Here is a 23,712-nt window from a genome sequence, read left to right on the forward strand (position 1 = left end):
AAAAAACTTTTTTTAAATATCAAGAAAAGAATCGTACTAAGGATAAAAATTCCCGATTGATATGAGTGGAACACAGCGTTTTAATTTATAGGCATGGGCCATTAAACAGATACTCTGCTTCGGGTAATCAGATGCTACCCGTTGTGTACAATACCTGGAACTGAATGAAGATATATTAAATGATACAGTATAAGGAAGGAATATCTTTGTTAGTCCTGAAGAAGGTGGCCGTATCCAATTAGTCCCACCAAAATGCGTTGGCGCAGAAAGATGTGTTAAATTTGACTTGGGACAAGAAGCATTGAGACCAGAACTAACTATCCTTTGCCTTGTTCACATTGGTTTTAAATTAACTGTGTAAAGGCACATTTTTGACTGCCCTATATTTGCTCCTTCCATGTGGTTTTGTCTTTTAATTATGAGATGCCTATTGTAGAAATCATGTTTTTTCAAGGTTTCTTAATCTTTGATGGGTACTGTGTTACCCTTTGACATGTTTTTATTCTGTATTTTATTGTGATGATTTAATTCTGTGATTATTATCATTTATTCATTAATAATAAAAACAACTTTTTTAATGTAAGCACCGTTGTAGCTTGAATGGAGTTCCAAGTGTGATAGTACTGACTGAATGTGATGCTAGTCGGTGTCTTGAGTTTAACGAATTATACTAGTTCAAAGGGAATCTTCACAACTATATAGTTTTGAAATCACACACAGGACTTCATGCCTGGTAATATTGGATTTGTGCTTTGAGGGCTGTGTGAGGAAAGCAGAAGGTTTAACCAGAGCTGCGGGTTGCTGCCACTGTAAGCTGCTTAGCTCTCAAGCTAAATGGTATAATTAAAAGTTGAAAAACAACAGTGTAGCTGTTGGCTTTTCACAGTGACTGCCAACAAGGACGTCAATTAGCTGCTCCTGCCCCTGACTTGCCCTCTGAAAGCCCTGGCACTGCTTTTGCCCCTCCCCCACCCCCTTGTCTCAGATTATGACACATAGGTTTCTAAGAGCCTTGTTTATTTTCCTTAATACCCATTCCTGGCCCTTTCCAAAGGCTCTCCACTGACATTAGGAGGGGCTGAGGTTATGTGAAGTTACTTCCACTATTCTTGTTACTATGGTGAATCAACATCTGAAACAACTCTTTTGGGTCTAGCTAGAGGCCGCTTTTGCTGCTTGTCACAACTACTGTAATCGCATAAAATTATTAATAAAAATTAATATAGAGTGGAGCTTTGTGTCGACCCCTTTGTAGATCTTCTTTACATTTAAATGGGCAGCAGTGGTGCTAATTTCCTTTGAAGTCGTTCCATTTCTCTTAACTGATAGGGATATTGTTGGCACACACAGAGATCACGTAGAAAGGGGATTTGTGTGATGTAAATCGGAGACAAACACAACAGGAAGATGTTCAACCAGAATATTGAGTTTTGATGTTCACCTACAAGATTATTGACTGCAGAATATCTTCAAGCTAAGTATAGACAAGTAGAGATTCAATATCTGCATCTCTATAGATATGCAGAAAGGGGTCATGAAGGTATGTAGATGTAGAGTTAAGAATATTATAGCTACACTTTCATGTATATTTTGACACTATAGTGGTAATCGCTATTTCTGCACATAATAGTCTTGTAAATATTATAGCTATGACCTTGATATTCTGACATACAACCACTGGTGGCCAGAGGCCAACAAAACAGGTGGGGCGATGGGCGAATATATATCCACTGACAGGCACTAATAAAAACCAGCAGTTCACTTAGTCTCAGAGCCAAAGGTGTCATTCATGGTCCATTCTCAACAGTGTTTATAATGGGCCATGATTGAGAGCTCTGGAGTGGAGGCTGGAGGCACTGCGAGTTTCTCACAGTGCCTGTCAGTGATTTAAACAACTTTTGAAAAGAAATGACGATTGACTTACCTACTGCCTCGTGATCGATGTTCTTCATCTCGGCAGCACATGCTCTAGAGCTCCAGCCGAAACGCCTATCTACCAATCCAGATGCTTCTCTCATGCTGCATGCAAGAACCGCCAGCATTGGCTGGAGCACCCTGGTGTAATACACCTTAAAGCTCTGATGTTCTGTGATTGCTCTCCACCAAGCTGTTTAAGACATCTTGGGTTGGAGTGACAGGCCATGTGTCAAATACAGTAGGAAGGGGCTGGAGTAGCTTCCTGGTTGGGGCTATGAGATGGCATTTGTCAGGAGAGTAGATGTAGGAAGCTCTAAGAGGACAGAAACTCTGTTCATGGGTGTAATGTGTGCTTCCTAGCACCAGTCAACAGAAGCACTTGCATCCATGATGTGAGTGTCAGTGAGCAGTATGGGGGTTGGTAGTTGTAGGTTGGGAGTTCCCTTCTAGTGGTCACTGGACAAGAGTCTGTGAAAGTGCTTAAAGCCCTTATGGTGAAAGACCATGAATGCTGAGAACACTCACGTTACTCACATCCTGGACAGACGAGCAGTCACACACAACTGGAAGCAATCTTACACCCCTTATGAAATGGCAGTTACACACTACTGAAAGCGTTCTTACACCCCTTAAGTGCCAGTCACACGCTACTGGAAGCACGCTTACACCCCTAATGAAGTGCCAGTCACACACTACTGGAAGCAACCTTACATCCCTTACGAAGTGCCAGTCACACGCTACTGGAAGCACTCTTATATGCCTAACGAAGTGCCAGTCACACACTACTGAAAGCATTCTTACATCCCTTACGAAGTGCCAGTCACACGCTACTGAAAGGACTCTTACACCACTTATGAAGTGCCAGTCACACTACTTGAAACTCTCTTACACCCCTGAAGAAGTGCCATTCACACACTACTGGAAGCACTCTTAAACCCCTTACGAAGTGCCAGTCACACACTACTGGAAGCACTTACACCCTATACGAAGTGCCAGTCACACACTACCGGAAGCACTCTTACACCCCTTATGAAGTGCCAGTCACACAGTACTGGAAGCACTCTTACACCCTTACGAAGTGCTGGTCAGACACTGAAGGAAGCACTTTTACACCCCTTATAAAGCCCTGGGCACACACTGCTGGAAGCACTCTTACACCCCTTACGAAGTGCCAATCACACACTACTGAAAGCACTCTTACACCCCTCATGAAGTGCCGGTCACACACTACTTGAGGCACGTTTACACCCCTTATGAAGTGCAAGTCACCCTCTACTGAAAATACATCATAATATCAGCAATCCACTACCCACAGCACTTCTGCACCTGTAAGGGCTGCACTCACACACTGCCAGACACACTCACATCCCTCAAAGACTGTCAGTCACACACTACAGACATGACTCTCACACCTCTTACAGAGGACCAGTCTCACATCCTTCACAGCCTTGCAGTCACACATTAGCAGAAGCACTCTCTCACCCACACAGAGTATCAGTCACACACAACAGCCAGAACTCGCACTCTTCACAGAATATCAGCCTTACAACACTCATAGCACTTCCACAGTACACCCATAGCACAGGCTTGCAATAACTTACAACCAGAGGCATTTCCACACTCATCAACGGCTAGTAGTTACTAACGACCAGTGCTAAATTTGAGCCAGTAGTTTCCAGTGCTCAGTACTGGCACTTAATTGCCAACACTGGCAATAATGACAGCTGCCACATGGTGGTGCTGCTTGTGTTATTTAGAGATTAGCAAAACAACTGTAATGTATTATTTCAATATACAATACAAACAACTAGTACCTGCTGCCCAAGCCATTCTTATGGTTTTAGGGGCGTCAAATAGTCTGAATTGTTACACTTGCACACAGGTACTGTCCTTAGCAACGCTGGCACAGGCAGTGGGCAATTCAGGCTGCAGTGGCAGTTTCATGAGGGCAAGACATTTACTTTTTTTTACAAATTAAGCTCTGCTCAATACCAACAGCAAACTCACGTACTCACGAGTGAGTGGATGAAAGTCACTGGTTGAAAGAATAGATGCATGAGTGCAACGGTGAGCCGATAAGTTTACGGATGAATGAGTGACTGCATAGGTGGAAGCATCTGGGTAGTTTCAGTTATAAATCAGTTATAATTTATCAGCCCTTCGTCAATGCTCGTTAGCCTTTCAAACAGGACTACAGTGTGAGACGGGACTGGGCAGTCGTGAAGCAGGGCTTACCAAGCATGCGATGCTGGTGGTCAGACATAATATAGAAGAAGGGTGGTCTGACAGGACCTGTGAGTGGTACCTGGCTGCTCTGGGGGAGCCAGTGTGGACAATGCATGCTTTTTTCTTAATTGGAGATAGGGGTAGGAGTTGCTTTCTCTTGGTTTGTGTTTTGTAACAGTTGGCACTGCCCCTCCTACTCCTGATTTTAAGGATCACGCGGGCAGCGTCAGGAACAGTAAATAAACAAGCACATGCAAAGCTAGCAGACCTGGTTGTAGCTGTCTGCCTTTTGGCTTTGCCAGTGCTTGTTTTGTTTTGTCATGGCCATAATAGCCCTGGCAATGAAGGGAAATACTGTGTGTATGGATGTGGTGAAAGGGATGAACACTGTCACTCACAGTGAAGTGGGCTGTTCAAGTGACCCAGGCTGTATATCTATAACAGACGCTATAGGAAGATGTTGGTTGGAAGAAAATTGTGAATGACACAATCACAGACTGGAGGATGAAGAGGGCTGCTTGGAACCCCTTGTAAGTAAGTATGACATATATGTAATTTTAGAAATAAAAAGCTCTCGGATAGAGCTAGACCTAAAGAGGCTCCAAGAAAAATGTTTACTGCTTGTAATTTCCATTCCCTCTATGAGGATGAAGAAACTTAATTCTGAGGTCCTGCCCACTTTGTCATACAGATGGTCCCCAAACTGAACCTTGGCGGCGTAAAGACACAGAGACGGAAAGTACACCATGGCACATGAAGGGCCCCAAGGTGTCTAATGGAAGTAAAAAAACAATACCCCCCTTCAGCAGCCGCCTTCTAGCGGCGTGGTAGGCAAGAGCCATAGTTTGGACCCAATGGGGACCACACACCCTTGATCCCCGGTGCCACTGCACCTGCTACACATGTAATAGCCACGCCCATTTGTGTATTGAGCGTTAAGACCTGCTTTTGTAACCTACCTGAGACAAGAAAAAAATGTTTTAAAAAACCTGCTGTCCTTGTCGGTGATTTTTAAAAAATAATTGGTGGAATTAACAAGGTTCAATTGCGTCAGATTTAAATGAAAAAGCTTTATTCCTTGAACTGAGCAAACTGCACAAAATTCTGTTTAAGGCCGGTTCATCACTGTGCTAATGTCTTTCCCAGGGACTGAGAATGTGATCCAGGCCTGCTGTGCCCGGAGTGTACCGTACCTGCTGTACACCAGCTCCATCTCCGCCCTGGGCCCCAACAGGCAGCTGGAGCCAATGCTCAGGTACTGCTGCTGCTACTACTGCTATAACTACTACTACTACTACTGCTATTACTACTACTACTACTGCTATTACTACTACTACTAGTATTACTACTACTACTGTTACTATTACTACTACTACTATTACTGCTGCTGCTACTACTACTACTACTACTACTGCTATTACTAATACTGGTATTACTACTACTACTGTTACTATTACTGCTGCTGCTACTACTACTACTACTACTGCTATTAATGCTACAACTGCTTTTGCTAATAGTAGTAGTAGTACAACTGCTGGTACTACTACTGCTACTGCTAATGCTACTATAACTGCTACTACTAGCAGTAGTAATGGAACTGCTCGTGCTATTACTACTACTTCTACTTTACTGCTGCTCCTACGTCTACTACAGTTACTTCAACTAACGGTACAACCTCTAGTACTACTATTACTGTTAGTGCAACCTCTGCCTTAATAAAAGCTACTACTGCTAATCTTATTATTACTGCTACTACTGCTGCTACTACTATATAACCTATATGTGTATATTTAACACTCCCTAAGTATTGTTTAAATACATAAAGGCAAAACTGCAACCAGAAAAAAAGGCCATTTCAATGTGTACGTATTTCGGAATCCATGACGACGTTTGGTCATATTGTACCAACCATAACTCTTCAGATAACAAAAGGAATTGAAAATCGGATCAGAAATTAATAGTAGTGCTAGTACAGCTACTGCTACTGCTAGGACTATTGCCTTTGCTTAGACTACTACTACTTCTGCTGTTATAACTACTATTAATAATATTAATTTAGATTTGTTTTTAGAGCAAAGAAACCTTTGGTTGCTCAAGCTCTCTATAAATGAAATACATAAATAAATAATAGAGCTTGTTTTTAGATATCCCCTAAACAGCTCATGCACTGTCTCTTGTGAGACATATTGTTAACTTGTAGTGGGCTTAGGAACGACCCTTTGCTTACCATTGGGTGGCTTCATTGTCACTCTCATTTGGTTGCTTCTCATTCATCACCTTCCATAGGCTTTCCCTCCTCTTCTTGTGGTTATCCTACCCCTGGAGCATTACTTGTGTCCTTCCACTACTCCCTTTTCAGGAGCTACCTTTTACTTTTTGGTTATGATTCTCTGCAAGAGTGCATGTGTTTTACAACTGTCTCCCTGGTATACTTCTCCCGCCTTCCTGTTCCTCTTTCTCGCCCTCCCTCAGTTGCCTTTCTTGCTTCCTCTCCACCCACTTTTTTTTACCTTTCTTGCTTTCCCACCACTCACTTGTCTGTTTGCTTCCCTAGCCCTGCCTGCCCACCTTCTATTGCAGTGGCAGCTCCTACACTAAGGCGGAGGAGCATGACTCCACTGCTCACAAAACAGTGTAAACGAAAAAATAAAATGATAACTGAAGTTATCATTTTATTTTTCGTATGGTCAGGCTAGGGTTGGGCGGGGCTTGGCTCCCCTGAAGTCATGGAGGAGGAGTGGTTGTGCACTCTGTAAAGTGCACATGAGTATTTGACCAGCCCACTTGGGCCAGCCAAACATTCATGCGCACTTCGCATGTTCTCCATGCAGGCTGTAATGCAGCCTGCATGGAGAACTTGCCCAGGTCCCCATTCCCTGGCCGAATGATGAAGGTGCTCTGCAGTGTTGTGATTGACTCAGGGTAGTCTGTGTGTTTATCAATTACAACACTGCAATGGAGCGTTGTGATTGGCTGTGGGGAGCCTGGGTGCTCCCGGTCCCCGGAAGAGACTCACTCGACGTTGGAAAGACGCGGCAAAGGAGAGACGGTGACAAACAGGCATCCCAGTGTTTCCATATCCTAACTCTGACTAACTCTACAAACATCAGAGAGGTATTGTGTGTCCATTCCGTTCTATAAAGATAACATTCTAGATTAAACATGAGTATTGGAGATGAATGTTCCACAAATAACAGAGGAACATAAGGAAGAATAATAGTGCATAGCAAACTTGAATATATAACCTATATGTGTATATTTAACACTCCTTAAGTATTGTTTAAACACATAAAGGCAAAACTGCAACCAGAAATAAAGGCAATTTCAATTTGTACGTATTTATGAATCCATGACGACGTTTGGTCATATTGTACCAACCATAACTCTTCAGATAACAAAAGGAATTGAAAATCGGATCAGAAATTAATTTACAAGAAGATATAATCCCTTTGTTTAATAAAGTATGCCCTTGGTAGACAACTTCTGCTTTGAAGAGATCGCATTTGTTACTATGTATTTATCCATTTGTAAATAAGCTATAGCACATATTTTTGAGAATTTCTAAATGTGAGTTATTATCTTTTTTTTAAATCAAGATATATTACTAGAAGAATTCGATGTAAGAGTACATGTTCATACAAATATTAAAGATAGCCCTTATGAACCAAACTATTCTAAAAAGTGTAATTAATGTAGCAAAGTTCTTTGACTTCCGCTCTTAATCCACCTGGTAATACGATGCATTTAAATCCAATGTAGAGAAAACAGTAGCACATTCTAGCATTGCAACTATCTCTTTAGTATGTATTAATAGATGTTTATCAATTCTATTATTGTATGAGGCTCCACGGTCCACACATAGTCTAAGGCTACCACTATGTTTTTTTTGTGAGGACAATGGATGAAAACCAAAGTAATGATCAAAAGTTCCCTGGAAGATCATTTGTTCTAACATCGATTGAAGATCAGTTCATACAATAAAAGAGGCTTGTCTCAATTTTTGTTTCGTAGTCATCAATTTGTTGTCAGTAATGATCTTGTTGTGATATCCCTGGAACTTGCCTAATTTGCCATTAAATACATCCAAATCAAATCTACCATCTTATAATCAAGTTTAAGTTGATCAACTATCTTGGCTTTGTGAAGGACACATTGATCTTTAATCTATGCACATAGACACCTCTGTGGGCAGTGTAAATGTTAATCCAAGCATACCTGCTTTAATATGTCCTGTCAATTCTGTATCCTATGACCTGTATACTATTTCCTTCAAAAGACACTGCAGTTACAGATGAAAAAGTGCTGTAAATATAAAATAATTATAGCTTATGACAATCAATAAATGTATGAATAAACATGGGGAAAAAAAGAAATGACCATAACAATGTCATATCCAAATGATGTGATTCATAACTAGGATAACTTTGATGCTAATACTTAGTATCAACCATATTAATAATACAAAAATACCTTTACAAATAATGTACAGGTATGATCATATAATAACCAATAATGCACCTAAATGTATACAAGATAATTTCTTTGCAGTTTCTGTCCACTTGATGTAAATTCCTATCTGTTGAAGGAGCATTCCAAGTATGCCAAGTAAAAATGCTTAACAAAAATGAAGAAGAACTAATTTCATGCACATTGAAGCGCTACCAAATAAGCAAGACCTGATTATGATTGAGTGTGTGTGCATATTGAAGTACATAGGAAAGGAAGTGAAAAGGTCCTTGTCAAGAAGATACCAGGTGCCAAACCTACAGGATATCGAGCATAGTAAAGTGCAGTTTTCAGCCATACACTTGTGAACCAAAGGTTTTCAACGATCATCTGACAGTGGGTGCCACACTAAGCAGCGAATACTGAATTCAGCAGGGTGGGAATAAAATCACACACAAGAATGACGACCGTGGGTGACTCATGTATTAGGTGATTTAGGAAAGAAAAGGATACAGACCCCTTATAGTTAAATTTTATAGGTAAGATGCAGATTACTTATTTCATGCAGATTTATTGAAGAAAAACAGAACAGGCTTCCCAGTTAATCCATATTCCAATAAATATTGGAGCAGAAGATTTCAACAAATAACAGAGGAGGGAAAAGGAAAAAATGGAAAAGGAAAATGTGAATATAATACATATGTTCCGACATACCAACCTCTCATGCAGCATTTTGCCAGACAGTGAGCACGGTCTTCACATAGGGCAGGTGCCTAGACATTGGAAGTAGGGGTGCTGCAGGGCCCCCTGAAGTAACCATGCTGGAGCTCAGAAAGTGAATGACCAATAAGATGTCTTTAAATTCCTGTATTTACTTTGTCACATTTACTGAGTGTTCAAAGACAGAGATCAAATGCCTGGATCTGTCTTCTGACAAATAGTTTATTTTTCGTTTAACATGGCGATTGGGGTTTACTTTTCATTCTCTAACTTCAAAGTGAGAGGATTTTGTAAAGTTGAACTGTATGACAGTCTTGCTAGAGTAAAAGAAGTGTGAATGGAAAGGCTGTAAGATGCCATTTTTTGTATTTGTATACGTGTCAATGGACAGTACAAATTTTCCAAAACATACCAGCAATTAAGAAGCACAAATAAAACCTTTTTGCAATTCTGAAGTGTGATGGAAATGGTTTTATTAGGATCAAAACAAATCAAGACTCTTTACTTAGGAATGTGCAATGATAATTATTCGCTAAAACCCAAATTCCATACGTTGTTTGTGCACTATTTATATTTAGGAGTAAACCTGCATGTCTGTGCAAATGTAGTGGTCATTTCAGAGGAAAGCATGCTGTCTGTAAGTGACAGCATCCTACCACACCACCCTTTAGCAATATATTGGCAACAATGTATTACAAAATACACCACTGACTAAATACCACATCCTTACCACTCTCCTCCCGAATGGGCTTGACGCATTCGCTACACTTGTTCTCTGTGTGACGCGTGGATTTTTCACAATCCCTATGACTTCTGTGATGTAACATTGATGGCAGCACCTCACCCTGAAAATTGTTCCAGCACCAGTGGGCAAGTGTAAGGGGAAATACTTCCTGCGACAACTATCATACAAAGTATTCATACTTTTTCATCATGGTTGTCTTTCTTACAGCTCACCTTGCAGCATCGTGCAAGGAGCTACGTATGTGCTGTAAATACTTGATGTTACTATTACCAAACTAAAAGTGACTCACTTTTTGAACCTTTGAAGGATTACAGGCTGATTTATTTTTGTCAGAATTAGAACTTGAAACATACATATCGTTAAAAAACAATAAGCTGAAAAGAGAAGATACACTCTTGTGACTGTCATGAAAAGCAGGGTAGTGCGTGTAGGACTAGATAGTAAGTTGACAAAGCGTACAGATGCCAATATGGACCTTCTTGTACTATCAGCCACTGACCGCTTTCTCTTCAGTCATATTGGCTGCAAATTCAAACCCTTGAAATGTGCTATTAATAGAAATAGAAAACGTTGTTTGCCTGTATTGAGGTCACATATTTGGACCTACAATTATATTGCAGCCACTACAGAGCTTATCACCACATTGCCATTGTTGGTTTAAACTGATAATAATAATAATAATAACAATAATAACAAAAACAACAACAATAACATCAACAAGAACTACAACAATAATAATAACTATAATAATAGTAACAATAATACAATAACAATGCATTATTATTATTATTATTTATTATTATTATTATTATTATTACTATTATTATTATTATTATTATTATTATTATTATTATTATTATCATTGTCATTATTATTAGTGATAATAATATAGTTGTATGGTAAGTTTTTCACTGAATGGCCCAATCAATGATTGAATTTGAAACAGTTAAATTGACAAGGAAGGTTTATGGTTAGGAAAAGATCCAGGAACTTTTGAAAGCTAGAAAGTAAACTATCCATTATGCACATCTATCTCTGAGTTTATTTTATTTTTTTATGGCTGAGCTTTAAAATATTCCCCTAGAAAGCAGGTCATAAAGAGTGAACTCCTTCATTAAAAAGCACAGTCTTTCAAGTAGTCTTACGTGTACCTGTATTGTAATGTTTATCTCTGAAACCAGACAACAGTGAATGAGTCTGCAACATCTGCACTCCTTCTGACACTCTACCATGACTTCTGCTGTTCTAGCATTTGTTTGGTAGAATCTTGTTTGTCCTGTGTATCTTTTTTTTCAATGATTGGTTGTAATGGATCCTAACAAAACTTTCTGTCTATTAGAGGAACAGAGGATACCAAGTATAATGGGGAACCCGTGTTATCATATGGGAGGACAAAGGCTACAGCAGAAAAACTAGTCCTCAGAGCTAACGGTGAACAGGTAGAGACACAAACTTTTCCTGCAGTGCATGAAGTTGAAGAGGGGCTCTCAGTATTAGGATATGGGGGCTCTGCTGTGTAATTAGCTATTCTGAACTATTTGCGTTACATCATAATATCATCAGCAATCTGGAGAAGTCACTTCATATAGGCAATCTGTGAACTTCAAAAATAATTTCTGTGAACACATTCACTAAATGTATTTTTCCATTAATATGTACTTATTTTCTACTTGCACATTGCCTTTGTGGCAATAACTCATGGAACCTTTTCATGACCTGCTGATTATTATTTTGTTCAATTTGTATCTTTCGTTTGTGCCATATAAATTTACATTCTTTTCTGTCCAGAGTCTTAATTTTCATGCTTTGGGATTATAATTTTCCCTCGAATTATGCTAAGGCATAGATGGTGTTCCAGACATTATATTTTGGGAATGAAAGCAATCACGGAATATACAGCAAGTATCATTTATCTGCAAATAAATGTTACCACTTATGAATTAATAGAGGAAGGAAGTTTGTGCATTAACAGAAACAGTAAACATAACTAGAAAGTCTTGACAACTGGCCCCCTCTAACATTGCTGTGCACTATTGGTTTATGCACATTCAGCCAATAATATTTGAAGTGACTACATAGGGATGCACAGGGCTCTTAAAATATAGGAATTAATTCATATACCAGCAACTTAGCTAAATAAACTGAACTTGATTCAAGCAAAGAAACTAGCTCTAAGGAAATTAATTTATAAATGATTTACTTGAAACAAGACACACAGACTTGAATTCAGATGTCTATGTAGTAAACAGGAATTCAATAAAACTAGGATGTCCCCTCTGCAACTATAAAAAAAACACCACATTTACTCACCCTTCTATCTGGGAAAAATAGAACAGTACATTCTCAGTTAGTCCTGCATTTCAAAAAAGGTACCTTGTGTGGATTATCAAGATAAACAGGCTAACTTTACTACTTATGGCTATTTACTATTACGAGTGTAAAGTTACTCAAAACAAAAGACATATCTGTCTCTGCCCCATGAAAGAGGATGGAGCCAAATTTACAAATGTAAGTTACTCCTGCTAAGCAGGAGCAGTATCAAATCCAGCAGCATCTAAGTGGTACTGAACGTATTCCAGGACATGCTGGAGTACATTTACCTCTGTTTTGGCTGTAGTAACTTTAGAGGTGCAGTTGTGAACAGCAATGTGCTAACAGTTTTCTAGGTGAGTGCATGTCTCTCCCTAAACCCCATACCTAGTCCTACCTAAGCCCCTCCTTACTCCTCTATAAACCATTCCAATTTAGTAGTAAATATGTCCCTTTGTCCAGGCACTCCCTCATGTCCCGCCCACATTTACAACTAAGGGCCCGATTCTGATGCGGTTAGGAAATCTTCCCAAACGAATGGGTTTGGAAATGGTTTTCGACAGACTCGGATCAGGAGAGTCCGACCGACCGAGTATGATGCATCCGGATGCTTCCAGATATGATTTGGTTGGACACTCGTTGACTTCTATGGGAGCCTTTGTTCCTAACCACAACGTAATCTGGACCTCGGTTGGGAAGACACGTTCCTAATCCGATTCGGAAGGAGTAAATGCCGTTAGGAGACCTTCCTAACCGCATCAAGTCAAGTCAAGTCAAGTCAGAGAATTTATATAGCGCGCTACATACCCAGAGGGTCTCAAGGCGCTTGAGGAGGGGAGGGGAATTACTTGTCAAATATCCACGTTTTAAGTTGCTTTCTGAATGCTAGGTGGTTCTGGGTAAGGCGAAGGTAAGTGGGAAGTGAGTTCCAGGTTTTAGCTGCCAGGTAGGAGAAGGATCTACCTCCCATGGTGGTTTTGTTGATGCGAGGTACAGTGGCAAGGGCTTGGTTGGATGATCGTAGCTGGCGGGAGGGGGTGTAGAAGGACAGTCGTGTGTTGAGGCATTCTGGTCCGATTTCGTAGAGTGCTTTGTGTGCGTGGGTTAGGAGCCGGAAAGTGATCCTCTTATTGACGGGAAGCCAGTGGAGGTTTTTCAGGTGACCAGAGATATGTTCTTTACGCGGGATGTCTAATATGAGCCTGGCTGAGGCGTTTTGGATTCGTTGGAGTTTTTTCTGGAGTTTAGCGGTAGTACCGGCGTAGAGGGTGTTTCCATAGTCCAGTCGGCTCGTGACCAGAGCGTGGGTGACCGTTTTCCTAGTTTCGGTGGGGATCCAACGAAATGTTTTTTTGAGCATGCGAAGAATGTTGAAGCAGGATGAAGAGACGGCGTTGAGTTGTCTGTTCATCGAAAGTGAGGAATCCAGGATGACGCCCAGGTTCCGTGCGTGGTCTGTCGGGATGGGTGCTTTTCCAAGGGCTTCTGGCCACCAAGAGTCGTCCCATGCAGAGGGGGAGGTACCTAAGATGAGGACTTCTGTTTTATCTGAGTTCAGTTTCAGACGGCTGTGTTTCATCCATTCGGCTACTTCTTTCATTCCTTCGTGTAGGTTAGTTTTGGCGGTGCTAGGGTCATTGGTGAGTGATAGGATCAGTTGAGTGTCATCCGCGTAGGAGATGATGTTGAGGTTGTGTTGGCGAGCGATGGCCGCGAGGGGGCTCATGTAAACGTTGAAAAGGGTGGGGCTGAGTGAAGATCCTTGTGGTACGCCGCAGATGACTTCAGTGGCCTCTGACTTGAATGGTGGAAGGCGGACTCTCTGGGTTCTTCCGGTGAGGAACGAGGTGATCCATTCTAGTGCTTTTGCTTGAATTCCGATGTTTCTGAGGCGCTGTAGAAGGGTGCTATGGCAGACTGTGTCGAAGGCTGCGGAGAGGTCGAGGAGGATGAGGGCGACTGTGTCTCCATTGTCCAGTAGAGTTCGAATGTCGTCTGTTGCTGCGATGAGGGCGGTCTCCGTGCTGTGTTTTGCTCGGAAGCCGGACTGTGAGGAGTCGAGGGATTTGTTGGCTTCGAGGAAGGCGGCGAGCTGGTTGTTGACAGCTTTCTCGATGACTTTGGCCGGGAATGGAAGGAGCGAGATGGGGCGGTAGTTTTTGAGTTCGGTGGGGTCCGCTGTGGGTTTTTTCAGAAGGGCGCTGAGTTCAGCGTGTTTCCAGCTCTCCGGGAAGGTGGCGGAGTTGAGGGAGCAGTTGATGACGTCTCGGAGGTGCGGTGCTATGATGGAGTCTGCTTTGTTGAAGATGTGGTGAGGGCATGGGTCTGTGGGGGATCCTGAGTGGATGGAGTTCATCAGGCGGATGGTGTCCTCAGTGGAGATTGGGTTCCAGTCATTAAGGATGTTCGAGGGGGTGAAGGTCCAGCAGATGGTTGGGTGGGTTGGTCTCCGGGTTGGTTGTCGAAGCTGTTGTGGATGTCTGCAATTTTGTTGTGGAAGAATGAGGCTAGGGAGTCGCAGAGGGCTTGAGAGGGGGTGATGTCGTTAGAGTTGGCCGAGGGATTGGTAAATTCCTTGACGATGTTGAAAAGTTCCTTGCTGTTGTGGGCGTTGTTATCTAGTCGGTCCTTGAAGGCGGTTTTCTTGGCCTTTCGGATCAGTTGGTGGTGTATGCGGGTGGCGTTTTTGAAGGCGTCCTTGGTGCTGGTGGTTGGGTCTTTTTTCCAGGCCTTCTCAAGGGAGCGGCAGAGTTTCTTGGATTTCTTAAGATCATCGTTGAACCAGGAGGCCTTCTTGCTGCCAAGTTTGCTTTGTCGTTTTTTCAGTGGTGCTAGGATGTCGGCGCTGTTGGATAACCATAGGGTGAGGTTGGTGGCGGCTTGGTCGGGGTTTGAGGAGTGGGCTGGGGGGTTTAGAAGAAGCGATGAGGAGATCTGGTCGATGGTGATTTTGTTCCAGTTTCTTTGCAGAGTTGGTTGGGGGTGGTTGTTGGGTTTGGGCTTGTTGTAGGTAAAGTGAACGCAGCTGTGGTCAGTCCAGAGGAGAGCCGTAGTGTGGCTGAAGGAGACATGATTGCTGGAGGTGAAGATAGGGTCGAGTGTGTGACCTGCGATGTGGGTGGGGGAAGTGACCAGTTGTTTAAGTCCGAGGTTGGCGAGGTTGTCCAAAAGGGTGGTGGAGTTGTGGTCGTTGTTCTTTTCAAGGTGAAAATTGAGGTCTCCCAGAAGGATGTAATCTTTGGAGGGGAGCGCGTGTGGAGTGATGAAGTCCGTGATGTCCTCACTAAATTGTGCGCGGGGTCCTGGAGGTCTGTAAAGGAGGGTGCCTCTGAGTGTGGTATTGGGGTCGATGTGGATCTGGAAGTGAAGGTGTTCAGAGTTGGCGAGATTGACGTCAGAGCTGGTTGAGATGTGGATGGATTTCTTATGGACGATAGCGATTCCTCCTCCTGTGTGGCCGGTACGGTCCTTGCGTATGATCTTATAATCTTCTGGGATGGCAATGGTGATGTCTGGGGCGGAAGAGGCGTTCATCCATGTTTCTGTTAGGAAGGCGACGGGCCTTAGGTAATGCTTTAGGAAATGCTTTCCTAACCACATTGGAATCAGGACCCTATGTAGCTAACTTACAGAGAGAGAGAGAGAGAGAGAGTGGTGTGTGTGTGTGCATGTGTGCATGTGTGTGTGTGTATGTGTGTGTGTTTGATATCTTGGCAGTGCCAGCCGAAGCTGAATCCTACCATAATTCGCCCAGTGGAATGGTGCTGAGTTGTATGAGAATATCAATAGCTGAAGAGAGAAGGGGTGAAAGCCAGAAGCTGCACTGTTGATGCTAGTGATCCTCAAGGGTCCTTCGTACGGTACCCCTTGGACAGCTCTTCCTTTTCGCAACTGGGGGCCCTCGGTGCAACTCCTTTCCTCACTTTGAGCACTTCTGGTTGAGAAGTGAGAATTGAGGGATCCGGAGCTCAGGTGAACCATCAGGATTCCATAGTTTGGAGCCATTGAGGAAAGAGAGGGCAGATTTATTAATCTTCATTGTGTGACAGAGAGAGGGCAGGAATTTACCAAATCTACTAAGATATGACTCATTCCTGCCTGCTCTCTGCGCGGGTTCACTAAGTGCTGCCTAGTGCCAAAGTAGGCACCTGTGGTGCAAGTGTCCATGCATTACTCAAATTGGACACCTATTCTGCACAAAAACAATGTTCAAAGGCAGTTTACTTTTTCTTTGTGTGCTGCAGACTGCAGGACCCACGTCTGGGCATACCCTTCCCATATAGGGTGAACAGCAAAACACACAAGATGATGTGGGAAGGGTATGCCCAGACATGGGTCCCGTGCTCACTACTCCACTGGATTCAAGCTATCCTGGCTGAAGACGGCTGATAGCCAGAAACCGGTCCTAGGATGATTGATTCCGGTCTAGGGAAGACATGGCTTGGCAGTTCGGGCTGAACTGTTCCCATGAGGCACAGGGTCAAGACTGATTTGTATATGGCCATGTCTGAACTGGGGTGGCTTGGTGAGCAAAATAACGATGGATTAAACCCAGATCTGTGACTGGGGTGAATATTTTGCCATTGTAAAACATTCCGTCCATCATCTTGTGTGTTTCGCTGTTCACCCTATGTGGGAAGGGTATGCCCAGACGTGGGTCCCGTGCTCACTACGCCACTGGAGGAGTCAAGCTATCCTGGCTGAATACGGCTGATAGCCAGAAACCGGTCCTAGGATGCTTGATTCCGGTCCAGCGAAGACATGGCTTGGCAGTTTGGGCTGGACTGTTCCCATGAGGCACAGGGTCAAGACTGATTTGCATATGGCCATGTCTGAACTGGGGTGGCTTGGTGAGCAAAATAAGAATGGTTTAAACCCAGATCTGGGACTGGGGGTGAATGTTTTGCCATTGTGAAACATTCCGTCCATCATCTTGTGTGTTTTACTATGTATAATCTCTCCATAAGAACACTGTTTCCTACTATCGGGTGTGATCACTGGTGTGTTTTGCTGTTTTTCAGCTGGCCAATGGCAGCAAACTGATCACCTGTGTGATTCGTCCAAGTAACATTTATGGAGAGAAGCTGAAAGAGATCAAGAACACCTATTTGACCACAAAAGCCAGTAAGGGCTGCATAAGCTTTCTTGAACCGGAAGGAGTTCAGAATAACTTCACATACGTAGGTACGTTGTAATGCTATTTGAAGAATTAGCTCATTTTAAAAAGAGGTAATTTGCCTGTTTTTCTTCTATTTCCAGTTAGTCATGCTTTTATTGCACGTAAAAAAGAAATCAAAGGATATTAGTAATTGGCGCTGTTCAGGCATATACCAGCGATGTATTGAATTGTAATATCCAATATAGTCTTTGAAATTTTTACTCAGGATATGATCGTTTGTAGCATATGGAAATCTTAAATTGGCTGTTAAAGAAAGGATATCATTTTTGACGTGGTCCCCAACTTTTCCATGTCTGGTTTGGTTGACTTTGGGATTATGTCTGTTAAGCCACTGCTAAACAGTGGTATAGAGTCTGTTCTTTCTCCTAACAACATGTACTGTGCGTTGGATAAATGGCTTGTCTAACTAACCAAGAGTGAGAGAGCTGAAAAGAAGGTGGGAATAATGGGGAGATTGACTGTCAGTCACTGGCTAGCGCACGGGATAAGGCTGGAACCTCACCACCAACTTCTCCGAACATTCCTGGTAAGGTAACACATTTAAGACAGAAGACCGTGCCTGACTGCTGGAAAAAGAGGACTCAACACCTCCTGGCTCCTGATGACAGCTGACACCTAAAGGCTGGGGCTGCTGTCAAGGGCCAAGTGGTTATTTGTCTGCTCCAGGAAAACAAGAGCAGAAGGACCTCTGAATCCAACAAGGTCCAGTTGAGCAATGTGGACTGGTCCTGCAGGGGCCCTAGGACTTCAGGATTGCTAGATTAACCTGGTTCAACAATGTTCACAAACAAGTACTGATTGCAATGACTAACTCATCGTGATCGTAACTGCAGTCCTCCCACCAAACAATGAGATAGTTTGTAATTGGTTTGCAGACCTTTCCTATTTGTGATCCTAGTGCTCTGGTTCATTGTAAATATGCTCAAACAAATCAAAGCACAATGGCAGGCAACAGTAATGGTTACCACTAACCGGCATAACAAATGGACAGTGTCGCTAAGTTTATGAAGGTAAATTAGTGTAGCAGCAGTTGGAGAAAAAAAATTGGTATTGTCATTTTATCCCTGGAACAAGGTGCGGTGAAAAAAACAGATTCTTCCCAGGTCTTTGTGATGGTTCCAGTCCAGGCAGCAGCGTCGATGCCTTGGTTCTGCTTAAGGTTGCTACGCATACCGCTGGATCCACAGGCTGGCAGAGAACTTCAAGCCCACTTCCAAGGGTCCATATATGGGGTTGCACCACTCGGCAGGATAGATTCACAGATGGCAGAGTCCAGGTGCAGGTGTCTGAAGCCTGTTGTGTTCCTAAGGCTTCAGATCAGGAGGCCAGTCAACTAGCATTGGAGTCATTCTGGGGTTCTATCTTCAAGAGATGCAGGTCCAGTCCTACTCACCCAGGAAAAAGGGAAGCATGTCAGCACAGCAGGGCAGCAGTTCCTTCAGTTCAGCAGTCCAGCAGAGTGGCAATCCTGTCAGCAAGACAGCAGTCCTTCTTCTTGGCAGAGTATCCAGAGGTCCAGAAGTGTACTGAATAGTTGGTGTTTGAGGTCCAGTATTTATACCTGTAGTGCCCTTGAAATTAGGAGAAGTTTCTAGAGGCAAGCCTTTGAAGTGCATTCCCGGCCCTGATTCCAGATTCACTACAGGGAGTATGCAGCCCCTTGTGTGGAGGCAGGACTTAGCCTGTTCAAGTGTAAGCGGGATTTGCCGATCTCATCCTTCCCATCCTGCAAGTGCTGGCCCATTCATGCACACCTAAGGTCCTGATTGAGTGTCGCTGTCTAGGAGAAATACACAAAGCCCAACTGTCAACTACACTCAGTAATGTGACCAAGAGACAGGTTGAAGGCCCAAATGGCTAAAGCAAGAAAATGCCAAAATTCTGAAAGTGACATTTTCAAAACTGTAATTTAACATCTGACTTCACCATAAATATATTTGCAAAGACACCAAACATTAACTTTTGACCTGCTTTCGTTTGGAAATTAAAGCTTATTAAATGTAATATGTTAACTCCAACGTTATCCTATGGGAGAGGTAGGTCTTGCTGTAGTGAAAAATGTATGAAGGCTTTTTTACTACTAGAACCAGTGGCGGTTTCTGTGCACGGGCGTCGGGGCTCCGCCCCCTTTATTTCCACAGTAAAGCAAACATTATCTTTATAATGTTAGATCCGTTTTTTTAAATTTAAAAAATCACCCTTGTAAGATTTTAGAACAAGGGAGGGGCACTGCCGGCTCCACTCGCCTACATCAGCATTGTTGCTGTGCTCAGCGTTAGCAATGCAGGCACGTTACTGGTGACGAGAGGAACACTGGGAATGCCGAAAGTCTAAGTATTTACCGGTCTGACAATCTCTCGGCCCTGAGGCCTGTGAGGTCATCAGCTCGGCAAAGACCTTGCATTCACGCCCAGTCTCCACCCCCTGATGGCGTGGAGGTTAAGTCAGACCCGGGCGTTTTGAATTGAAGCCCGGTATCTCTAAGCCTCCACGTCAATCAGGGAGTGGAGAGAGCAGTGTCACCCCGCCCTTTCCCAACTCGTTACAGGTTGGGAAAGGATGTGGCAGCCTGTCAGGCGGGAAGGCAATAGATTGAGACTGCACAGACTCCGTGAAGCTTCTGAGGCATTGAGTGCTTCCATTAATGAGGGTTTGGTCTTGGGTGCCGTGCCTTGTAATAAAATGAGCATGCTGTGTGTGTGTCTGTTCAGACAGACAAACAAATGATTTGTGCAGTGCCTGCAGCTAGAGGCCTGCTAGAGAGCGTGAAAGCACTGCAGGTTCCTGCCTTCGTGATGCTTATGAAGGAATCGGGCCCGAAAGCACTGCAGGACAGACTGTTCCTGTCGTCGTGATGGGAAGAAGTCGGGCCGGTACACAGGAGTTCACCAAGTAAGAACCCCAAAAATAAATTGACAGCTGCCGGGCCCAGGCCCTACTTGTTGGTTGCAATTGGGCCATCCATTGTACGCGGGGGTGTACTACAGCAGGCTTTGGGAGGTGGTGGGGCACTTAAAATAAGGGGCCCCCCATAAGCAAGGGTCTGTTATTGAAAAGTCCATTTGTCAGAAGCACAGCGCTATCTCTGTTGAAATCCGACACAATTTTAAAACATATCTTGTCCTGTTTAAATGAGTTACAATTTCCAGTGGTACTAATATAAGCTGGCACACATGCTGTTAATGAGAAAATTGGGATTATAGGAGCGCAACATTACTTGATAACGGGTGCTCAAAAAAACGTTTTACACGTTTCTTTTGATGGAATGTAAATGTGTTTTTGTAAGCGCCTAAGGAGAAACTCTGTGGACCAGAGTATTTAGCAAAATATGCAGTGCAGTTATTATGAAAATTGCATCCGCCTTTCAACATGCATGCACCTACTTTTCACTCACTACCCCTCAACTTCGTTCATTTCAAATCGCAAAAGTCATCATAGCTGCCAAGCCCCGAGACTGCTTATGTGCGGCATGTCCTTGTTTTGAGTGCATTTGCGTGTTATATTAAAATGTGTATGAGTGACACTTTACCACAAGTTGAGGAAATTTGTTATGCATATGTAATGTGAAAAATGTCAGAAATGATTCTGATACACCTTCAGCTATTTTTACTTTTTTAGTAAATAGCAAAGTTGCATTCTGGGATTTTTAGTTTTATTCTTGGAGATTCCTGGAAGACAAAGAAGTAGATTGGGTTGAAACTTGCATGTATGCCAGCCGCCTCGATAATTTATTTTTTTAACTTTAGGTCCAGGCAGGAATGTAGGGGGTAGTAAAGCATTGTTTTTTCTGACATACTCAGTTAATTAGGTGATAACTGCTGGGGGCATGTATAGTCTGTCAATCAACCCTTGCTGGTCTTGTGCTCAAACTTAAAATGGCTACTTCTGCTGTGCACATAAGCATGTGCTAATTATTTTTTGTTATTCACTATAAAAGTAAGCGTACATAGTTCCGCTCTCATGGCTTTGTGTTGAGATCCATATTACAAATGCTACTATTTTAGCAGCAGAATGAGAAGTAGATTATGTACTCTAAAGTAATTTGATAAAGGAGTAAACATTTCTAGGAAAGCTGTTCCCTTTTGCTCTTTTCATTTGAAAAAATTGAGCTGAAAAATGCAACTTTTTATCTCACTTTTGTTATATACGATTTGCACAGAAAACGGCCACTAACCTCCTCACAAAATGCCGTGCCATTCCTACACACCCCCCAAGGCCAGCCCTACCACTCACAAATCTCACCAGCCGCCACTGACTAGAACTTAAAGTACATGTCCTACTTTTTAAATTCGTTGCACCCTTCCCTTTGAGCAGTCCAGGGCCTACACTGGGGGTGATCTACATATATATTTTTTGAAAAGCTTTAGGCCTGGAAAAAGGTTTCTTTTGCCAGGTCGAAATGGCAGTTTAACACTGCCATCACAGTCTGCAATTGCAGGCTTCAGACATCGGAGCACAGTGAGCGGGCGCTGCGATCTGAGATTTCCTTCTCTGTGTACTTCACACTTTCAGGAGGCTGTGGGTTAACTGTATGTGTAGTTTGGCAATGCCGTGCTGAGAGGAGTGAGGAAGCTAGTGGCACTGGTTCTTTTGTGGCAGCTGTCATAGAACCACAGTAAGCGGGCATCACGTCTCGCTGATAGGGGTGTAGTACTCATTCTATAGTGCCTCATTCTCCAGTGCCTCTATTCTGTGGTAATTCCTTGTGGCCGCTATGCCTTCCATCATCGTAGAGGCAGGCGGGCGCCATGATGTGTCTCCGCCCTTCCCACTAATTGACTTGCCCTCTTGAAGCCACTTACCCCGCTGCTCCTTCACTCCCCATGGGCATCAGGAAGTTGGTGAGCACCACGTTTATCTCCGCACTTCCGTCAAATGTACTTTTTCCCTTGTGCCCGCTTATCCTTCGCTATCCACCGGCACCAGATGATCGGGGATGTGGGCTGGCAGCCCTATTTTATCACGAATACTTCGTGGTAATCTTAGACACAACTCTAGCATCATCTTGCTGCACACCTTCACTCCTGTTCCCACCGCTTCTTCCTTTCAGTTGTGCTTATGACTATACATGTGACCTGCCTTTACAGCCACAGAAATAGGACTCCTTCTCCTTACTTAAAACTGGGAGAGGAACAGTATATATGTAATGTATAGTCTATAAGACTTACAGTTAGTACCAGCATATTGTAAGCTAAAGAGCTTCATTTTTAACTATAATACTATCTCATATCCTGCTCTTTTCCAATTTTCTTTTGGATGTTTTTACTCATACTCACTTATACTACAAAATACCTATATCCTTATTGGTACTCAAGGTATATTCTTATATCTTCACGCTTAACCTCGCAGCCGCTAGTATGAATCAGCCCCCACCTTTTCTAAATGAAGCAGGGGAAACAGATCTGCTACAGGAAAGATAGATGCACATTTTATAATCATATCTTATCATAATTGAAGGGGAAAAATGTTGTTTAATGAGGAAACAGCATTTACTATTGCACAATTTAGGTATACATTCTAGTAAAAATCTAAGAAGATCTCCCGGGGTACACAATGACTGGAGAGGAGGGTGACGGAGTAACACAACAAGATGTATATCAGGTCACATTGAAAAGGCTAGAGGACTATTTCAAGGAAAAGATAAACATACTCTTAGAACGGCATAATTTCTTCAGCAGAGTACAAGGAAAAAATGAGAAGACAGCATACTATATTGCAGTGCTCAGAGGATTATTAGCCACTTGCAAATTTGGTCAACCTAATAATTTTGTTATACATGATCAACTTGTAAGATGCACAAATAGCCTCTGGTGCAGGAGAGCTACTTGCTTTAAATCCGAACCCACAAGAGTCAATAGATATTGCTACGGGAATAGAGCACACTGCCAAATGCATAAAAGAAATGAAAACTCAAACAAAAAATGAATTGCTAACTGAATCAGGGGATGTTAACAATGTAGTTGAAACAGATAAAATATACAAGGTAAAAAATCTCCAGACACAGAAACCTAACAAACAAAGTAATAAACTAGATAAATTAAGGTGTTACAGAAGTGGCAACACTAATCACCTAGTGAACAATCCCAAGTGCCCTGCAAGGTCTGTACTTTGTAAAAAATACAACTAAAGGCAACACTTTACTAAAGTGTGCAAAGACTCTGGAACTAAA

General features: G+C 42.8%; 1 protein-coding gene across 2 annotated transcripts in view; it reads left to right on the forward strand.

Annotated features, from left to right (window-relative positions):
- Positions 1 to 23,712, forward strand: part of LOC147729678 (3 beta-hydroxysteroid dehydrogenase type 7-like) — a 98,315-nt gene that overhangs the window by 69,612 nt on the left and 4,991 nt on the right. For both annotated transcript variants that reach the window (XM_086954563.1, XM_086954564.1), the window contains exons 4-6: positions 5,290 to 5,398; positions 11,394 to 11,493; positions 17,386 to 17,548. In XM_086954563.1, the coding sequence (XP_086810689.1) occupies positions 5,290 to 5,398; positions 11,394 to 11,493; positions 17,386 to 17,548 (372 nt within the window). The remainder of the gene's footprint in view (positions 1 to 5,289; positions 5,399 to 11,393; positions 11,494 to 17,385; positions 17,549 to 23,712) is intronic.

This window comes from Lissotriton vulgaris, chromosome 2_1 (genome assembly GCF_964263255.1).
Source record: "Lissotriton vulgaris chromosome 2_1, aLisVul1.2, whole genome shotgun sequence".
NCBI classification, from domain to species: Eukaryota; Metazoa; Chordata; class Amphibia; order Caudata; family Salamandridae; genus Lissotriton; species Lissotriton vulgaris.